Source organism: Pyxicephalus adspersus, chromosome 4 (assembly GCF_032062135.1).
Source record: "Pyxicephalus adspersus chromosome 4, UCB_Pads_2.0, whole genome shotgun sequence".
Classification (NCBI taxonomy): domain Eukaryota; kingdom Metazoa; phylum Chordata; class Amphibia; order Anura; family Pyxicephalidae; genus Pyxicephalus; species Pyxicephalus adspersus.
The window spans coordinates 44267798-44287350 of record NC_092861.1 but is presented as its reverse complement, the minus strand read 5'-3'; the positions used below and the strand labels follow the sequence as shown (position 1 = coordinate 44287350).

Here is a 19553-nt window from a genome sequence, read left to right as displayed (position 1 = left end):
ACCTGACCCCCAGCCTCCTCCCCTTCAAGCCTCCGCACTATGTCTTTAAGTCCTGCCAATAAACCTTGCACACCCCCCATACCCAAATCACTAACCCCCCCGCTACCCCCCCAAAATCCTTCCCCCCAAACCCCCCATCTGCATTAAACCCCCTCAGACCCCAACCCCCCAGCGGACCCCCAAAGGTCCTACCTTGCCGCCCCGCGTCCAGGGGTCCTGCGGCCACCTCTTCCGGGTCCCGCACCGCCTCCGGCACCTGGCCCGCGTCTTCATCCTCCGATGAGGACACCTCTCCCTCGGACCGCTCCATTTCCGGGATCGAAGCCGGTCCTACGTCACTTCCGGGCGACTCCGATGACGCGGCCCGGCTCCACCCCGTGTCACTTCCGGTTTCCTTCCGACCACGAGGAGCATCGATGGACACCATCTTCTTCCTTCTTCCAGCCGACCAAGACTCCCGCCGATCCGGACACCGTCTTCCCGCCACTGGACCATCAGGTGCGCAATCCTCCGGACCACCAGGTAACCGTCTTTCCCAGGCTGCGTCCCCGACCGGGCCGGCCGCCTTCACCTTCCGCCGGGCCCCCGCAGTACGCGAGGCCCCGGCTTCCAGTGAGGCCCTCCACCGATGATCAGGCAACCCGGGCGAACGGGGGCTGCGCTCCCTGACCGCCGCAGCCCCCTTCCCGGACACCGCTCGCCTGGACCTCGCAGAATGCGAGGTCCCAGCTTCAGGTGCGGCCTCCCCTGACAAGGCCGCACCTGAACTTACACGAGGGCTGCGGCCCCTGGCGCCGGCAGCACCCTTGTTGACCGGTTTTAACTGGGACCTCACACCGCCGGAGGTCCCAGCTCTCAGCGAGCCCTCCACAATGGAGGCCTCTTTGTCTGTTATCAGGGGGCTGCGCTCCCTGACAGCCGCAGCACCCCTGCCCGCCCTCCGCCTAAGAAGGGGATTCCTCCCTGTCCTGGAGCAGCTCTGGGCCAATCTGCGCCCGGCCCCCCTGTCAGGAGGGTCCCCAGAGGGGCTCCCAGCGTGGCGCTGAGTGCGAGTAAAGGGTTCAGGACTCAAGCGCACCGGAGGCCTACTCCTCCGTGGCCGTAACCCCTCTAATCTACCTTGTGGGGGACCCCCTATCGCGCCCCCCACAGCCTCTGCAACCCTATCCTGCAGCCAAGCTTCACCATGTGAAGCCGCTGCCCTCCTAAGCTGACTCATTAATGCGTCAAAAGACTCCATTAATCCTGTTGCATCAACCCCCCAATTTTCTTCTTGTAAAACTGTGACGACCTCCCACGCAGCTCCCTTATATCCCCATATTTTCTCCACCTCTTATTAATGTACCTCCTCTCATTTTCCTATTCCTCCCCCCCGCATCTTTCAAACTCCCCCAATCATAACCTTCGCTGCCAACTCCTGCCCCCCCTTGCTCTTTTCCCCGGGCAGCCCCTTACACCCTTGCCATGCGGCCCTGCTCTTAATGCTATGGGCCTCTCTTATTATTTGCAGGGGGAAATTCAAGGCCCCTACACTTTACAGCTGATATTTTTCAATGCTCTTGAATGCTCAATTCTTTTTCATTTCTCAAAGAATGTACCATTTATAAAAATAGGAAATTGAAAAGTAAACCTTATAAAGGTCAAAAGTATTTCCCCAGACGTGAGAGGAACATTGAATTTTGTAGATGATATTAGTTAAATATAAAGGACTTTATCGAACTTGCAAGCCTTGTCACATTGTCTCTGGTTGTTTGCTAATAAGGTGTTAAAAACCATAAACATGCATGCTTGTCCAGCACATGGCTGAATTGTTCACAAAAACAATATTTAGTGGTCTATTCTTCCAACTGCGAATTAGAGTTATCGTTTATCGTTATTGTTTGTAATTTGGAGTTGGATATACCAATACATCAGTTGGGCTTATCTCAGATAACTATTGGCGTCAGATAGTGCTTTAGATTTTCTTTTAATATGGAAATGTTCCCTTTATCTATGTACTTCCCAAGTCTGAGTTCTTAATGTTAAGTCTAGGAAAATTTGAGTATGATTTATGCATACATTTGGGAAGCATTAGTAATGATCAGTGATGGAGCTTACATGACCATTAAAAGGGTGCAATGCCTATTAATTACTGGATAGATAGTTGTTTTTGTTTATCATTGTGCCCAATTTTGTATAATTTCCAAAATGTTTTGTTTTGTAAAAAAATTGAAAGTACCAGGATGTCAGTACTGACCAACAATTCCACAAAATATCTCTTACCACGTGGTTGGTTTAATTGCAGTCTGTCTTATTCCAAAATAATGCTCTTCAGCATATTTTAATCTTATTATTTTTTAAATCAGAATTCTTTATGCTTCTTTAAGCTTCATTAAAATGATTAAATCCATATGTTAAGTCCATAAATGCTGCAATTCAGATTGATCATGACAAAAATTTGAGATTATTATCTATCCCTTATAAACTGCAAGATGGATAAAAAACAACATAGCAACACATGTTGTTATGTGCTGATGGGTATTTGTGATAAAAATGCAAAATGTATCTTATAAAGCCTAATGCCAAATAAAAAGTATGCCAATTCTGTACAGATTATTATTGTGTACTGAGGCCTGAGCCATGCCAGGATCACATTCAGATTGCTTACTAAGGTTTGGGATTGGATATGTTAGCATTTTTGAGGTTTTCTTTGAAACAAAAATCTAAAAAATTATAAGAACAGGGAAGGTGAACAATGCATATTTTAAAGAAAGGTGAAGGTAAATGCAACCTTGAATGACCCTACATTTTTAAATGCTTTTTTTTTTAATAAAATGGTACATTACAAACCATCCTAGTATTATTACAGCTAGATGTCATCCAATATCTAGTCCATATATCAATAAGTAGAATGTCACCATACGGTATACTTCATCACACACTTCTTTTGCAGACAAATATTATTGACTGTATTTAGATTGTATTTGAATTTTGTGTGTTTAGTTTTATCCTTTCTTTCTTGACCTTACTGTTATCCCAACCAGAATATTTCGGAGCCCTGACTTATGTTCTTCAACAGCTGCTATTAGTAATAGGCAACATTTTTTTAGTTTTGGATTGGGTAGAATAGGTCAGAACCCTTTTACTGTTATTTTCTGCTAGAGAGTTTTTTCTTCTCTTCCTTCACTTTCTATCATGGAAAAACTATATGAAGTGCAGAGAAGTCTCTCCAAAGTCAAGACAATTCCCATCTAATACACCTGTCACCAGGACGTTTGGGGTGTGTGTATGTGGTCCATCCAAAGCTCACAACAAGCCCCACAAGCCTCACAAGAGTGACAAGCTAAATCATATTATTTTATTTTTTCAGTTTTATTATAAAAAGGCAGAGAATTCCTAGAACTTTTGGGCACAGATATTGATATGCTTATGTACTGCTTTTCTTCCTCATGCAAGTCACTGTAAATGTAAAAAGCAACTTGGGGCAACTCATAAGCAGCTCAAAAAAAGGAACTTTGATATCAAAACTCAAGTTTGAGTCAAAAACATTCTGAAAAACACCATTCACCCATAAGAAGGCATGTGTGGCACAGTGAGGTTTGCTAGAATAGGAAGAAAGGTAAATCAACGCCAAGCTGCATTAAAAAGAGGGGGGGGGGGGGGGGAAATCTTCCAGGACAAGTTCTCTAACAAAAAAAATAAAATTGTCCATTAAAGCGCACCTAAAATTCTGCTACCCCCACCACAGAAGCTCATGGCATATTATGGGAGTATTCATACCAATGCATAACTGCACATTATTGCACATTTAACAAAGTGCTCTCTTCTAGTGCAGTGTCTATGCTCTTCGTTGCTCCACAACTGAGGGAATTACTTCTTCTTTGCAAATAAATGCTGGTATTGTACACTTAGCTACACAAGGCAGGCTAGCAAGATATTGTATGGGAAATGAAGATACTGTATGGGTAAATTTAATAATGTTGTACCCCAATTTAAATTTAAGCATTTCCACTGATTCACAATTTACAATATCTAGCACAAATTCATCTAAAATCTGCTTGGTATTCTTCTTCTTACAAATAATTCTTCAGTAATGAGGACCATCCATCAAGAATACATTGAAATACAGAGCTGTCAAATAAAAAAATGTATACAGATGATTCGGTATCTAAGGAAACCCCCCTTAGGAAATAGTGTTATCACCTAAGACTTACTTCTCTGTGTTCTTATCTGATAAATCTCATAAAGACAGCAGGAGTGGAATTCAGTGTGAAACCAGTTGCATATGGGTTGGACCAAAACAAACAACATTGCAATATCATGCACATTAAAAACTTAAGTTTGATGGTAAAATCATGATGTTAAAAAAAATAGAAAGAATGGAATATCCCCCCTGCACACATAAAAGAAAAAAAGTCCCCTAGACTGCCATTGCAGCAACTAATTCTAATAGATAAAATTGCTGCAATGGAAGTCTAGGGGGCTACCATTTACAGCAACCAATTTATGCATTAATAAAACTTGGAGCTAGAGAGTGCATGGACCAGACGCAATAGGTTGACTGTAACACTGTGTTCTTCTTCAGTTCGAGAAAAGCCATAACTCAGAAAGGGCAGCGTTAAGATTTTACATTAATGTACGGTTGTACTTTGCATTTGGGTTTCATAAAGTTCTTCTTTAGACACAATGTTATCCAATTCCAAACTAAGGTTGCTAAATAATACATTGATTATGCAATTCATATTATTTAATGAGGTGGCCCAAATATTTCTTACCTTCATGATTTTCTTTATTCGCTTCTTAGCGGGAAGGGTTGTCCAGTATTTCCCTGGTTTCTAGAAACCCAGAAAGTAACTTTATATATATTATTATCATTATTATTATTAGACCGTATTTTAATTGCACCAACATATTACGCTGCACTGCACATTAAATAGGGGTTGCAAATGACAGACAGATACAAACAATGAAACAAGGAGAGGACCCTTCTCAGAAGAGCCTACAACCTAAGAGGAGGGGGAAGTAGCATACAATTGGTGGGGGGTATGGATTGGTGGGTGAGTAGTGAGGGCTAAGAGACATAAGAAGATGGGTAGGCAAGTTTGAAAAGATGGGTTTTGAGTGCTCTTTTAAATGTGCAGAAAGTAGGAGCAAGCCGAACAGGGCAAGGAAAACCATCCCACAGAGTGAGGGCAGCCCTAGAAAAGTTTAGGAGCTGTGCATTTGAAAAGAAAGAATGAGTGAGGAAGTCATTAGTAGGTTGTTGCAGGAGAGAAGAGCACAGTTATGGGTGTATTTTTCTGTTAGCTTAGAAAGGTAGATGGGACAAAAGTTGTAGTGGGATTTTGAAGGCAAAGTACAGGTGATTGAATTCATCTACAAAATACAATGAAAGCCAATAAAGATAACTCCAAGGAGAGGCAGCAGAAGAGGAATGGTAGGAAAGATGGATAACTCTGGGTGCAGCATTCATAATAGATTGTAGAGAAGAGAATAGTGTTAGTGGAATACCTGGGAGGAGGATGTTACAGTAGTTCAGATGAGAGATGATAAGAGAATGTACAAGGAGTTTGGTGGTCTCAGGGGACAGGTAGGGGTGGATTTGAGATGTTGCACAGGTAAAAGTAGCAGGACATTGAGATGTTCTAAATGTGGAGGTGAAGGAGAGGGCGGAATTGAAGGTGACACCAAGAAAAAAAATTAATTAAGTGGACCACCCAAAAGTACACAAAGAGTAGTTTAAATACATGACAGACCGGGGAAAGATGGCCAAAGCTATAAAACAGGAAGGTTATGGGCGGGGAGTCACTGCACCAACCCATAAAAAAGGATTTGCAGTACTGTTTAAAAACGGTATGAGGTAAATGATGAGATTAGGGGAACATTAGAGAACAAACAAGATAGGAAGTTGGGACAGGGATGGAGATGGAGGTAAAAAAACGGGAGAACACGGTTATCAGAAGCAGGTTAGAAATACTGTTCAATCTGTTGGGGCAAGATAAAATTTATTTGGAGAACAGGAGATGCCTATGTTTTCGCTTCAGTGAGGACATGAGAAGATCATGAGACAGAATTGGTTTGATGTAAACAGAGTCTTGTTTGCAACTTCAGGGCTTTACCAGGGTCCCTTGGAATAGGCGTATCTATGGCAGATGGCTTTAAAAATAAATATACCAACCAAGCATCAAATACATTGATTTCCAGGGTTTTGCAATTATTTAAAAATGTTGTGAATTGGCAAAACTTGGATTCATGGGGGAGAAATCAATTTTAACAAAGAATCACTGCCCATTCCTAGAAGTGGGTCATATGCCATATCAAAGAACTAGCAGGATCCTTAAAGGGCAACTAGCCTGCTAATACTGCATAACGAGAAACCAAAAAGTAACTGCCTTACATAGCTACTACATTTCTTTGTACATATTAGAAAAACAATATCTGTTATGTTTGAGCTTTCAATAGATCAACATTACATCTGTTGAGACATATTTTTAGCTGGTTTAGCTCAATTATTGACTATTAGAAAACAGACTTCTTCTACTAGTAAATGTGCATCAAATGTTGCCATTAATGGGAATTCTATGTAATATTATTATTTTGAAGTGCAGAGCTAGACTGGCAGTTCGTAACCTGGTGTCAGTTAGGCTGTTGAAACTTGTGGTGTGGAGCAATCTGGAGCCATGTGTGATTGCCTGCTCCTGCCTCAGGTCTAAACTTGCCCTTAGTGGCTTTTAAAGTTGTTTAAATGTATTTATTTATGTTTATTTATTTATTCATTGTTTCAATTTATTTACCACCAAGTACTGCAAAAGCACACACGAAGTAGCAAAAACTATTAAAAATTTGCATATCATCTGTATCATATGCTGTTTTGATTATAATTTGTAATTATATTTAATGTAGGCGAGAAAGCAGCATTCAAGCAGAACCTGCATTTTATGCCCAAGATGCACATCAAACCTCTTTTCATAGTGATTCTGGGGAGATGAAGATAGAATTAGACCTTCAAACTGATGGCAATCAGACTGGGCAAAATGGCACTGCTCCTGACACAGTCTGCCTACATAATGATGTCCAAGTGTCCACTGAAGACAAAAAAGACATGTTATTTATCGGGTAACTCATTTATGAAATGTTTAGTAATATGCGCTGCTATCACAGAATGCCTGTCTGTATTCTGTTTTGTGCTTTGATGGAGGTTTGTTATTTGTTATTGGGAAACATTTTTGTTTGTAATATTTTGTGATTTATCATTACAAACTAAATGGTGATAAGTAGTACAAGATCAGAATAATACATACCCTATAAACTTCTTTACTATAGACCATATGGCGAATACCAAATGCAAATATCAAAATATAGCGTAAAAAAAATAAATAAATAAAAAAGGTGCAGGTAGGTTTTTCTGTCCACTCTGGTACATTGGCCCCACAAATTTTTTAATGACATGATTTCCTTAACAGGGATAGTCATAATTTCTAATTTTGTTGACAATCTCATTGGATTCTTGCTCCATAACCCTGTCGCCCTTGCATTTTCCATGATACAAAATTATGAAGAGAAATATACCAGCAAAGTTAAGACCAATTATAACTGTCATAATAGCTGCTCAGACCTTAGAATTCGGAGGAGATCTGTCACCTGGGATCTTAGATAGACACTATAAACTGCTGGGAGTTTTTACCTTTTCAGGATGCACCAAGGCTATTATAGCAGTTTTTGGACTGGGTGGCTTTTTAATGTAATCTCCAAACCAAATGTGTAATTGACCTAGGCATGTCCCCAAGAACTTCATATAGAAGCCCTTTGCTTACATATAGTAAGGTTAGGCACCCCTACGAGTTAAGCATCAGCATTATTTTCCTGAAATGTCATGATTTTCTGATTCCTGACAAGGTATTTTTCTGTATATTCAGCATTTTTAAAGGGATACAATTTTGAGGAATGTACATGTATTGCAGAGATTTTCTGCATGTGTTTTTTTCACATTGCTAAAATATGCCCTAAAATTTTTAAACAAATGCAAGCTGAAACTACATTCTACTATTTGGGTGCCTCATTTAAAATAAAAGCCTAAAAAATTAATGGCCACATTTTTTGTTGGTGCTGTTTAATGTTCAGCAAATGTTACCCTAATATCACTTTTGCTCTTGTTTTGTCTTAGATCAAAAAACTTGGCATTGAATTCGTCAAGCACAAAATGTTTGAATTTGGATAGTTGTCAAAACCCTGAAAATTCAGAAATTGCTGGACTAATGTCTTTTTCACATATGTTTTTACATCAAGACAATGAAAGATTACCATCTGGCTCCAACACAGACAAATTCCTAATGGGAAAAGCTTCAGAATTAGTTGCATTTAAAAACTGTATTGAGATAAAAGGGGAACTGGAGCCAGGATATCTTGAAAGCAAAAAAGGTGTAATTAAGGAACTTCATAATAAACATGATAAACTTTTTCATCATTTGAAGGATAACATAAATGAGTTGAAAAGCTATGTTACTGAAATAGGAAAGAAAATTCCTGTGCCAGACCAATGTGTCATTGAAGGTAAGAAGCCAAGTACTTTCATTTTAAATATTATGATGTATCAGTTAACACAAATTTTTTATGTTTTAAAGCGCTAAACACTTTATTATCGTCTCTTGGCCAGCTAAACTAGGAAAAGATGAACTGACTGCTATTCTATATAATACCTTGTTCTGGAATTGATTGATGGATGTTAATTATTTAATTATTATTTATTTATTATTATTTGATTATTTATTGATTAATTTTTATTGCAATTAATGTTAGATAGGTGTTACCAAATCCTGTAGGAATAGTGGTGCCATAGAAAAACATGGGTGTGTACTACAGTATCATGTATCCCCCTAAAGGGAAAGGCTTGCGGGGGGGGGGGGAGTATCCAGCAAATGTATCAAGCAGCTAGGAGGTACACGGATTACATAAGGTAAACTAGTCTAATAGTAACTGACAATAGTTGAATTATTATGTTTAACTGCAGAATAAAAAATAAGCCAAATCACATCTGCTATTTCAGGCTTTCTGTTTGCTGATTGATGGATGTTAGATTAATTATTATTGCAATTAATGTTAATAGAAATGTATATAAATCAGAATTGTAGACATTATATAGTGTAAATAAATATATTAAATCACAAGAATTAAAAAAAATTGAATTATGAGCTTCCATCTTCTAGATATGCACAGGAATAAAGTAGGATAAAAAGAAATGCCAACAATAATAATTAGCTAATCCTAGTAAAGAGCAACACTTGCTTATATATTTTTAGATTATGGAACAGTTACATGTGCACAGTCATTTTTTTATTTCTGACTGTGTCTCCATATTAATGTTACATACAATCCTGATGACCTATGGTCTCAGGATATAATAGGAGGAAATCCCACTTATAACAGCTGTCCCCAGAACTGAAGGGGAGGACAATAACCCAATACAGACACTTTTCCAGTGACAGTCTGTTCGGCTTCCCAGTGCAGATACAGACAGCAATATAAAAGTGAACTGAACTTAAAAAGGTCTTGCTGTTCCTTGTTCCTTTTTTTTTAAGTTTTAAAAAAATTAGTCTGGAGTTCCATTATGAAACCAACTTTATAAATTAAACAGCTATGCAGCCATGTTACTCTTGGAGTTTGCATCATTATCTGACCTACCGACCTAATGGCCTAAGTAAGGTAAACCCAGGTGCAGCAAATATGAGATTTGTCTTAAGTCTACTTTATTTCTAAGAGCTTGAGATTCCACAGTTGGTCATTTCCCATGTATGCATTAATGAATACAATCACATCCAAATACAGCTATATGCTATATTGTCAAATTTTATATATATATATAAAAATATATAATTATCATAGTGTTTATATAGTGCCAACATATTACACAGCACTAACAGTCATAAGCCAATTAACTTATCTGCATGATTTTGGAATGTAGGAGGGAACCAGAGTACCCAGGGGAAATTCACAAACACTAGGAGAACATGCAAACTTCATGCAGATAGTTCCCTTGCCAAGATTCAAACCTGGGACCCGGCACTGCAAAGGCCAGAGGGCCAACCTCTGGGCCAATCTTTAGGTAGAGAAGGTTAAAGTTTCAACCCCTGTCCATTTCACCTTGGAAGAGACAGTTTCTCTTATCTTGGTAATGTTGTCATTGGAGCAGAAGGTGATGGGAACTACAAAACTTTACTGTGTCTCTCGAACTTCGATTTGGATCTAGCTGTCCAAATTAGAAATTTCCACCATTTCAGATTAATATTTTAGGTTTTCTGCCATTTTTATGTTGTCTCCAAGACAAAAAGTGATGGTAAATCTCCTCAAAATGACCAAAAAAAATCGGCAGTTGTTCTAAACATTATCTACTTTATCTAAAATTATAAAACATGTTTTGCATTTAGATATACTTTAAACATTTCCCTTTTTTCATTATGGGAATGTTTTTAATATCCATATGCTCTCCTGTGTCCATGCAACTTGTGGTTTATAGAAACCACTAGCTGTGTTAAAATACTTTTAAAGATATCATATTCACATGTGCACATGTGTCTAGTTTGAACTTGATATGCTTCCCCCCTTTCTTACTGTAGTTTTTGTGAAAATGTGATAGCACTGATCTGTTTTACCTGCCTGGATTTACAGAGCAACTTGCCTATTCATTTATTCATCCATGTTTTCTGAATAGGCCTTGAACACTACGTGGATTCTTGCAATTTTAATAGCTTTGCTTAGAATAGGATTAGAATCTTCATTTACTAATCAGTATCTTATTTTAGAGAAGCCTATGGCTATGGTTTTAGGGCTATCACAAAGTGTTCAGGTGTCACTTACAAAATTCAAGTGTTAAAAATTTCAGATTGATTTTAGGAGTGCTTATTCATTTTACCTTTTTTAATTAAATCGGTTCATTAATTGCGCTGTATTTCACAAATATTTATCCTTGTATTGTACATGCAATCATATTCTTGAAGGCTTTTTTCAACTCTACAACCAACGCCTCTGCTTTCTGTTGCTTAACTGGTCAAATGCTTTTCATTGTCATAGCATACAATGCAGGACCTGAAGTCCTGCATTGTGCCTTGGACAGTGAGGCCTGGCCACATTTAGTATCAGTAGCAGTGTTCTCCCCAGCCCCTTTTAGTCGGGTGCACCACCCGACACTTTTCAGCAACCACTCGTCTGTTTTTGGGTGGTTACTGATGAGTTGGGTTATAATACAGAGGTTGCCACCAGCCTACAATTTCTTCCCACCCAACTTAAAAAAAGTTGGGGTTCAGCACTGAGTAGTATTAGAGGGAGGACCAACAGCTGCCTTGGGAAGATAGGATCAAGTATCTGAACTTCTTTCCATTTTCCCTGGACAAAATTAACATTTATTCTATGCAGTGTGGGGGTTGGGAACCAAAGCAGTGGTAAATGTTACAGCAGGACCCACTGCATAGGTAAATGTAACAGCGGAACCTACATCATGTCAAATTTGTACACCAACCAAATTGTGTCTTCATCTTTACTATTATTATGATGAAAATATATTAAGGATGCCCTGGGAAGGGTGAAAGCCTAAAACTCAGCTTGAGAAAATTATTGTTTTTAGTATGAAACATGAATATGAATTACATTACAGTGAGGTTCAGTAAGTTCAGCAAGGGATGATTTTAAAGCTGGTTTGCCTTTTTTTTTAATACTTTGGTCCATAACCTAACGACAGGTTAATTAACTCCATACCCTAAACCTACATGTAACAATATAACATGACATTACAGATTACCCAGTTGCAGCTTATTTTAGAATTGACACAGTATTTTTTTGTGTGAATTGTTCAACCATTAGCAGGGAATGCCATCAATTTCATTCTTCCTTATCCCCTCTGCTTTTCTTAAACAATATCCTTAAATTGTGCATTCAATCTTTTATTGGTCCTTAATGGTTCTGGAAAGGTAATATACAACTATTGTGCTAGCAGGCCATAATCATCTGATGTATGTCTATGTGTGTCTTAAATAACTCAGAATTCCTAACCCTTGTCAAATGCTAATGATTATGACAGATAGAATTAGATAATATTTTCTGGATACTGTAATATTAGACACTGCATGCATGACAACTGAAGGTTATGTTTGTTGGTAAGGAACAGTTTGCTTGTCATCACTGTCATGCTCCCATGCTTTTAATACATACATTACTAATACATTGAATACAGAGTGCTCATTTACACATGTCTGGTGACAAAAAGTAGTAACATTGGAATGAAGCATGATTTATAGTGCTATTCATTTCAACAGCATAAACACATATGCACTTCATTATATAATGTGCTCAGCTCAAATAAAGTATAATTTTGCCTTTTTTGTTGCTGCATAATAGTTTGGGCTATTACACTCTACAGGGTAATTGCAGTACAACAGTAAAACAAACAAACAAAAAAACAGTTGAATCTACCTACTACTCGGCTTGCACAATATATACTATTATAATCACCCCTGCTGTGCTATGATTAGGGTTTACAGTTCTGAGACTCTGCATCACTGCTGCACCTCCCAGTTCATTATTATTTGCCACAATAAATTGGTACTGTTAGGGTCAGCACAAAGTAGTTGTATTTTTGGAAATGCAAAATGAAAAGAACATGTTTAAAAATGTAATTTTTGCACCTAAAAATGTAATGTTAATTAAATACCATATCATAACCCTAGACCAAACCCCTCGCTATAAACCATTTGTCAATTGAATAACAGGGAACAGCGTATAGGGCAACAGAGCAACAACTTACAGGATAAGTGTATTTTTAGTATACTTTTAATGATATCCCATAAAGAAAATCCACCAAGGCCTTTACATACTGTATCTGTCTTCACTTCTTTGTACCTGTCTTTTGAGACTCTATGAAGATATGGAGCCTGCAGGAAGCCAGAAAGCTGCTGTTGCAGAAGTCTTGTAGCTGGGACCTTCTGGCATGGAAGAATGTCAATAAATTCTTATGAAGAGGTTTCTATTATGTGTTTTACCAGTGGACAGCTCTCTATAGAAGAGTTCTGTTGGGAGACATAAAACTAGACTGGTGCTCAATCCTGGAAATCCATCTAATTATTCATTCATTCAGCTTTGGGAATCTCAGACAATCATACAAACTAACAAAACTGAAGTTACTTTTCAAAGAGTACATTATTTATGTTAAGAATTTGATAATGTGTTGGACATTTACCTTTATTTTCATCCGTCCAAAACAGTTAATTATGAGTGGAAAAACAAAGAGGCTTAAAATACCTTTTGCACCCGTGCTATTCAGAGCATATTTTGCCCCTACTGACACCTTTAGTGTTACCCTTTTTAAAGGAGACTTCATTAACCTCCAAACAGATGGTAACAGTGAGAACAAGTCCTGAGGAACATCAGTAGAGAAAGCTTGATCCTAATTGCAGGGCTACCGAGGAAAGTAAGGAAAACAGCATGTTTTTTTAAGCATCCAATTCAAAATAATTTTATCTCAATATATTGGTCTTCTAAATCCAGAAGCTATGTCTAGACGAACACTCAATTTATTTGGTATTTTTTAATCTCACACTACAAAATTGGAAAGAATTTTAACATTCAAGAAAAATGTACTGTTAATTTTATACAACTGGAAAATCCAGCCAAGAAAGTTAAACATCCAACACTACAAATAATTCTATAGGACCTGAGAAATGTTAGTCTGTCTATTTTCAATGTAATACAATGATGTAATTTTCTCTTGGGCTTAAATCGTCCCATCATGTACTAAAAATGTCTATTTAAAGGAGCTTTGCTGAGGAGATGTGACGTACCCTGTGAATGCCTACTACATAGAACAAAGTGTGCTGTGGCATTCGTATGACAGTATTGTTTAACATAGGATTACCTTTTGATTTTGTCATTTGTTAGACAATACTTGGATATCTGGAGCAGCTGTACAAAAGCATGACATCATGTCAACTATATTTATTATTAGCAGCAAAGTTTAATTGGACAGACATGAAAAACTCATATGATGACATTCAGCAGTAATAGATGTTTCATACTTGTAGAGACTTATGTGCTGGACACCCTCACAAAATCCCCAAGTGTTCTATTAAGCTTCAAAATAAAAACAAATGATCTAAATTAGGTACATTATTATATGATTTGTAAAATCCTTTTGGAACCTTAGCTTATGTGGAGCAATTACATTGACAGCTGTTCAATACACTTTGTAACAATTCCGTATGAAGGACACAGTGCCATAAAATCACTCAATTAAATCTGAGGTATAGTGACTTTTATTACTGACACTCTAAAACATTTAGAAATCCTAATTCAACATAAGCAGTATCTTAAAAATCTAATTTTTGTCTTGAATTATTTCTTAAAACTAGCAATGTGTTTCATGTACTTACAGTCTCATAGCTGTATATTTTTTGGGTAGTTTCCAAAATATTTTAAAGTGCAAGATATACATTCTGGAAATGAAAGGATGCACTGTGCACATACACAAAATAAATTTGATGTGGTATCAGAAAATATCCATAAATGATCCATTGTCTGCACTATCTCTCTCTATAGGTGGGTTTTTGAACCATTTCTTGTCCACTTTTATTGTTCCTCAGCAGTATATTTTTTAATAGTTTTTGTACAGCTGTTGCATTGTTTACATTCTTTAAAGAAAAATTGTATTGAGAGCCAAATTGAAGCTTCCATCACTAGTTGGCTCTGGAAAATTCTAGTTACTGGGCTATGGCTAGTTTTAATACCTTATTAATTAATACACTATTGACGCATCTTAAGTCACTAAACCACAAAAAAAACAAATCCTGCCCCCATAGTTCCTGAGTGCAGATTTCTCATAGAGGATAGTCAGATTAGTTTTGTTTATTACATATTTAATTAGTAGAATTAAAATGATTACAAATAGCACGGTTTCCTTGTCACCCCACTCGCAATTTTAAATTATACCAATCATTTCCTTATTACATTTTTTTGTTATGTTTTGTATTGGCCTGTGTTTTCTGCTGGAGGCAAAATCTATAAATAAAAATATATCAGTTAACACTAACATCCTACAATTTATCTTATGCTGACATGTCTCTTCAGTACAAGCCTATTGCATGGGGTCTTCAAAGTTGGACAAAAAGCAGATAGAAACACATGAATACATTCATTTATTTTATTTAATAATGCATTTTAATGCAAGTTATCAAGTCTAAATCATTAATTGAGCAACTGTATGGATCAGTGGAATAATACCATTTATTTTCAAGCTCTACTTACCTTTTAGTAGTAGGGAGTTAATAAAAAAATAGGGTTCAGTCTGAGTGAAGATCACCTTAATAGCTTTGAGCTGCAAACCTGTTGTAATGTGTTGTAAGTTATAACTGAATGCTGTTTGTTAAGCTCTTATTGGTTGATACTGTTACAGTTGTGTTATAATACACTCTTTTTTAGTATTATAATTATTGTTGCATCTACATATCATGTGTTATGATGGACTTGTATCATGTACTATAATGTGGTAATAAATGCTCTGTTGTGGCTTGATATACTGGGTCTAATTTAATAAAGCTCTCCAAGACTGGAGAAGATGGACTATCATAGGAGAATCTGGGTGATCCAGCAAATGTGGAATGGATCTGGTAAAGACCTGAAAACATTTAACAACTAATAGCAAATTCCAAGTTTGCTGTATCACCCAAGTTCTCCCTTGATAGTCTAACTTCTCCAGTCTTGGAGACCTTTACTAAATCAGGCCCACTTGTGTAGGGCTGCCACCATCAAACCATGTTCCTAAAAGTCATTATTTTCAGACCCACTCACAGTAATCCACATGCTCTGCTAATTGAGCACTGCATGTATTGATATGACCTGGGCTCTCAATTCCTCTGGGCGGGCTCTAGATAACCCATTCGAAACCTGCATATATAGTACAAAAATCACTTAAAACTGATCTGAACTGAAAGATGATGGCTTAAACTCATAATTTAAAATGACAGCCTGACCTCCTGTCTGGTTGTTTTCACTGTGCTGCCTGTAGCACTTGTGACCACACCTGACTCACTGGCTATCTCCACACAGAAGCCTACGTCCTCTAAACTGCCCTTTGGTGGGTGATACTGGGGACTGGCAGCACTTAGCAGCAAAGAGCCTGGTAGTTACCAGGATTGCAGACACATCACCCCTTGTGGATGCGCTCCCCGGGTGATCCCGCGTTAGCTGCTAGAAGGCAGATCCTAGCAACTGCAAAAGATGGCTTCATTTATTATAAAATTTAAAACATTTTCTGGCTTGTTTAATAATTCTTTTGATTAAGCAATAATTCCATATGTGTTCTTTCATAGTTTGGATATGTTCAATAATAATGTACAATGTAGAAAATAATAAAAACTAAAAAAACATTTAATAGGAGGGTGTATCCAAACTTTTATATGGATTTATATATAATATGCTCTTCCTAAAGATGTATATTTATTTTAAAAACTAGATCTGCAAATATACAGTACATATATACAGTACATATTTCAAATATTTACATTGCATGTGCCCTCATCTAATTGTGGGCAAAGGAATATTACTTTATTTCATTTTTATCCACTTATCTTGGAATGCAATTATTCTGAATGTTGATTGTAATTATGATGTATCCTGTTGGTCTTTGGACTTGGTAATAGACAGACACCAGGGATAGTTTTTTAATATATTACACTCATGAATATGTAAAACATTGGCTTACTTTAACTATTCACAGTTGCTGCAAAACATACACTAATACGACACAACACAGCATACATAAAAAATGCACTATTTCGGAAAAACTCCATGGAACAAAGTGTAGTAAACCATAGTAACTGAACAGTTTTCTAGTGTAAGGTTCATGCCACATTATATTGCTTAATTGTGCAATTTACTTATAAGGAAAATTTAGAAATCTTATTTCAACATAAGCAGTACCTAAAAATCTATTTTTTCTCTTGAATTCTCTTGAATTTCTCTTGAACAGATGTTGCATTGTTTACATTCTTTAAAGAAAATTGTATTGAGAGCCAAATTGAAGTTTTCATCACTAGTTGGCTCTGGAAAATTCTAGTTACTGGGCTATGGCTAGTTTTAATACCTTATTAATTAATACAGTATTAAGTCACCTAAAGTCACAAAAAAAAAAGTTCATGAGTACAGATTTCCTATAGAGGATAGCCAGATTTGTTTTGTTTATTAGACATTTAATTAGTGGAAATAAATTATTACCAATAGCAGGGTTTCCTTGTTATCCCAATTACTCACAATTTTAAATTATTGCAATAATCTTCCTATTACATTTTTGTTTTGTTTTGCATTGTCCTCTGTTTTCTGCTGGAGGCAAAATGAATAAATGAAAATATATCAGGTAACACTAGCATACTACAATTTGTCCTATGTTGACATATCTCTTCATTACAAGCCTATTGCATTTGGTTTTTAAAGTTGGACAAAAAGCAGATAGAAACACATGAATAAATTCATTTATTCTATTTAATAATGCATTTTAATGCAAGGTAAAGGTTAGCCTACCCAAAAGTTATAGCTGGTTTGTTACATGCCATTAACATGCATTTTTATAATTCTGGACTGTTACTGTCTGCTGAGAGTATTGTTCTGCTCACCATTGCCTGTTAAAATCTCATCATTGCCTGCACATCCAAGAAAGTCCCAGTGAGGTTTAAGTAATTGTTTAAGCTGTATTCTAGTCAGCTATAAAAGACACATTATTAATGCTCTGTATATATATATATATATATATATATATATATATATATATATATAGTGTTCAGATCCGGTGACTGACTTGGCCTTTCAAGAATATTCCACTTCTTTGCTTTAATATTCTCCTGGGTTGCTTTGGCTGTATGTTTTGGGTTATTGTCCATCTGTATTATGAAACGCCACTCAATCAATGTGACTGCATTTAGCTGGATTTGAGCAGATAGTATGTCTCACCTCAGAATTCATTCGGCTGCTTCTGTCCTGTGTCACATCATGGACAAACACTAGTGTCCCAGTGCCACTGGCAGCCATGCACGCCCAAGCCATCACACTGCCTCCGCCATGTTTTACAGATGATGTGCTATGCTTTGGATCATGAGCTGTTCCACGCCTTCTCCATACTTTTTTCTTGCCATCATTCTGGTAACGGTTGTTCTTGGTTTCATCTTTTCAAAGAATGTTTTTCCAGAAGTGTGCTGGCTTTTTTAGATATTTATGAGCAAAGTCCAATCTAGCCTTTCTATTATTGAGGCTTATGAGTGGCTTGCACCTTGCAGTGCACCCTCTGTATTTACTTTCATGCATTCTTCTCTTTATGGTAGACTTGGATATCTATTCCCCTACTTCCTGGAGAGTGTTGTTCACTTGGTTGGCTGTTGTGAAGGGGTTTCTCTTCACCATGGAAATGGTTCTGCAATCATCCATCACTGTTGTCTTCCATGGACGTCCAGGTCTTTTGGCATTGCTGAGTTCACCAGTGTTTTGTTTCTTTCTTAGGATGTACCAAACTGTATATTTTGCCACTCCTAATATTGTGGAAATTTCTCGGATCATTTTTTTCTGTTTTTGCAGCTTAAGAATGGCTTGTTTCACCTGCATGGAGAGCTCCTTTGACAGCATGTTGTCTCTTCACAGCAAAATCTTCCACATGCAATCATTTTGTTCAACCCACTGAAATAAAGCTGAAAGTCTGCAGTTCAACTGCATCTGAGTTGTTTCATTAAAAATTAATTGTGGTAATATACAGAACCAAAATTAAAAAAAACTTGTTTCTGTCCAAATATTTATGGACCTAACTGTATATATGCTGGGCTTTTTTTCTCATTGAATGCACCGAGACAGAGTTCCAGCACCTTTTTTCAATGGATTTTCCAAGTCCATGAAGGGGAACAGCTGTCAGTGAAAAAGACAGCTCAGCCTGTGAATATAGGCTGCACATACATGCTTCAATACTGGACAGTGGCTGAACAGCCTAAGTGCTTGTCAAGTGTCATCACAAGCAGCGTGAGCTGTGTGACCAGTGACAGCATTTGAGGAGGGCCGCTTGCTTAAACGTGCCTAACAATTTGGGATGCAGAAAAGTTAAAGGAGAATTACAACTCTAAACCCCTCATATAGCTCTCCTTACTCTCTTTTTCTCACATACCTATGTATGGAGTGCTCTCTAGGGGAAAGGTCTGGCACAGTATCCGGGTGGGGGTGGGGGGGATGTACAGTGTCTGGACTCCAGAGGATGTATTGTTACATTTATGTTTTAAATACAGGCAATTGATTGCAGTGATTGCAGTGCTCGTGAAGACAGCATATAGTGATATACAAAAGAAAAGAACATAGTGATATACAAAATGAGCTCATCATGGATGTCTGACCGATTCCTGAAACTCAACCTGGATAAAACAGAACTCATCATCATCCCCCCCTCATATTCCAAATCTCCAAAATATTCCATATTCCAAAAACCTGACATATATCTAACTGTTAACAACACTGTTATTCGGCCCTCCCCTCAGGCACGTTGTCTTGGTGTCACCTTTGACTCGGCCCTCCCA

At 37.6% G+C, this 19553-nt stretch overlaps 1 protein-coding gene across 1 annotated transcript in view; it reads left to right on the top strand.

Annotated features, from left to right (window-relative positions):
- VEPH1 (ventricular zone expressed PH domain containing 1) overlaps positions 1-19553 on the top strand; it is a 163345-nt gene that overhangs the window by 79037 nt on the left and 64755 nt on the right. Inside the window, exons 8-9 of the mRNA XM_072408020.1 lie at positions 6883-7095; positions 8144-8529. Coding sequence (XP_072264121.1) covers positions 6883-7095; positions 8144-8529 — 599 coding nt within the window. The remainder of the gene's footprint in view (positions 1-6882; positions 7096-8143; positions 8530-19553) is intronic.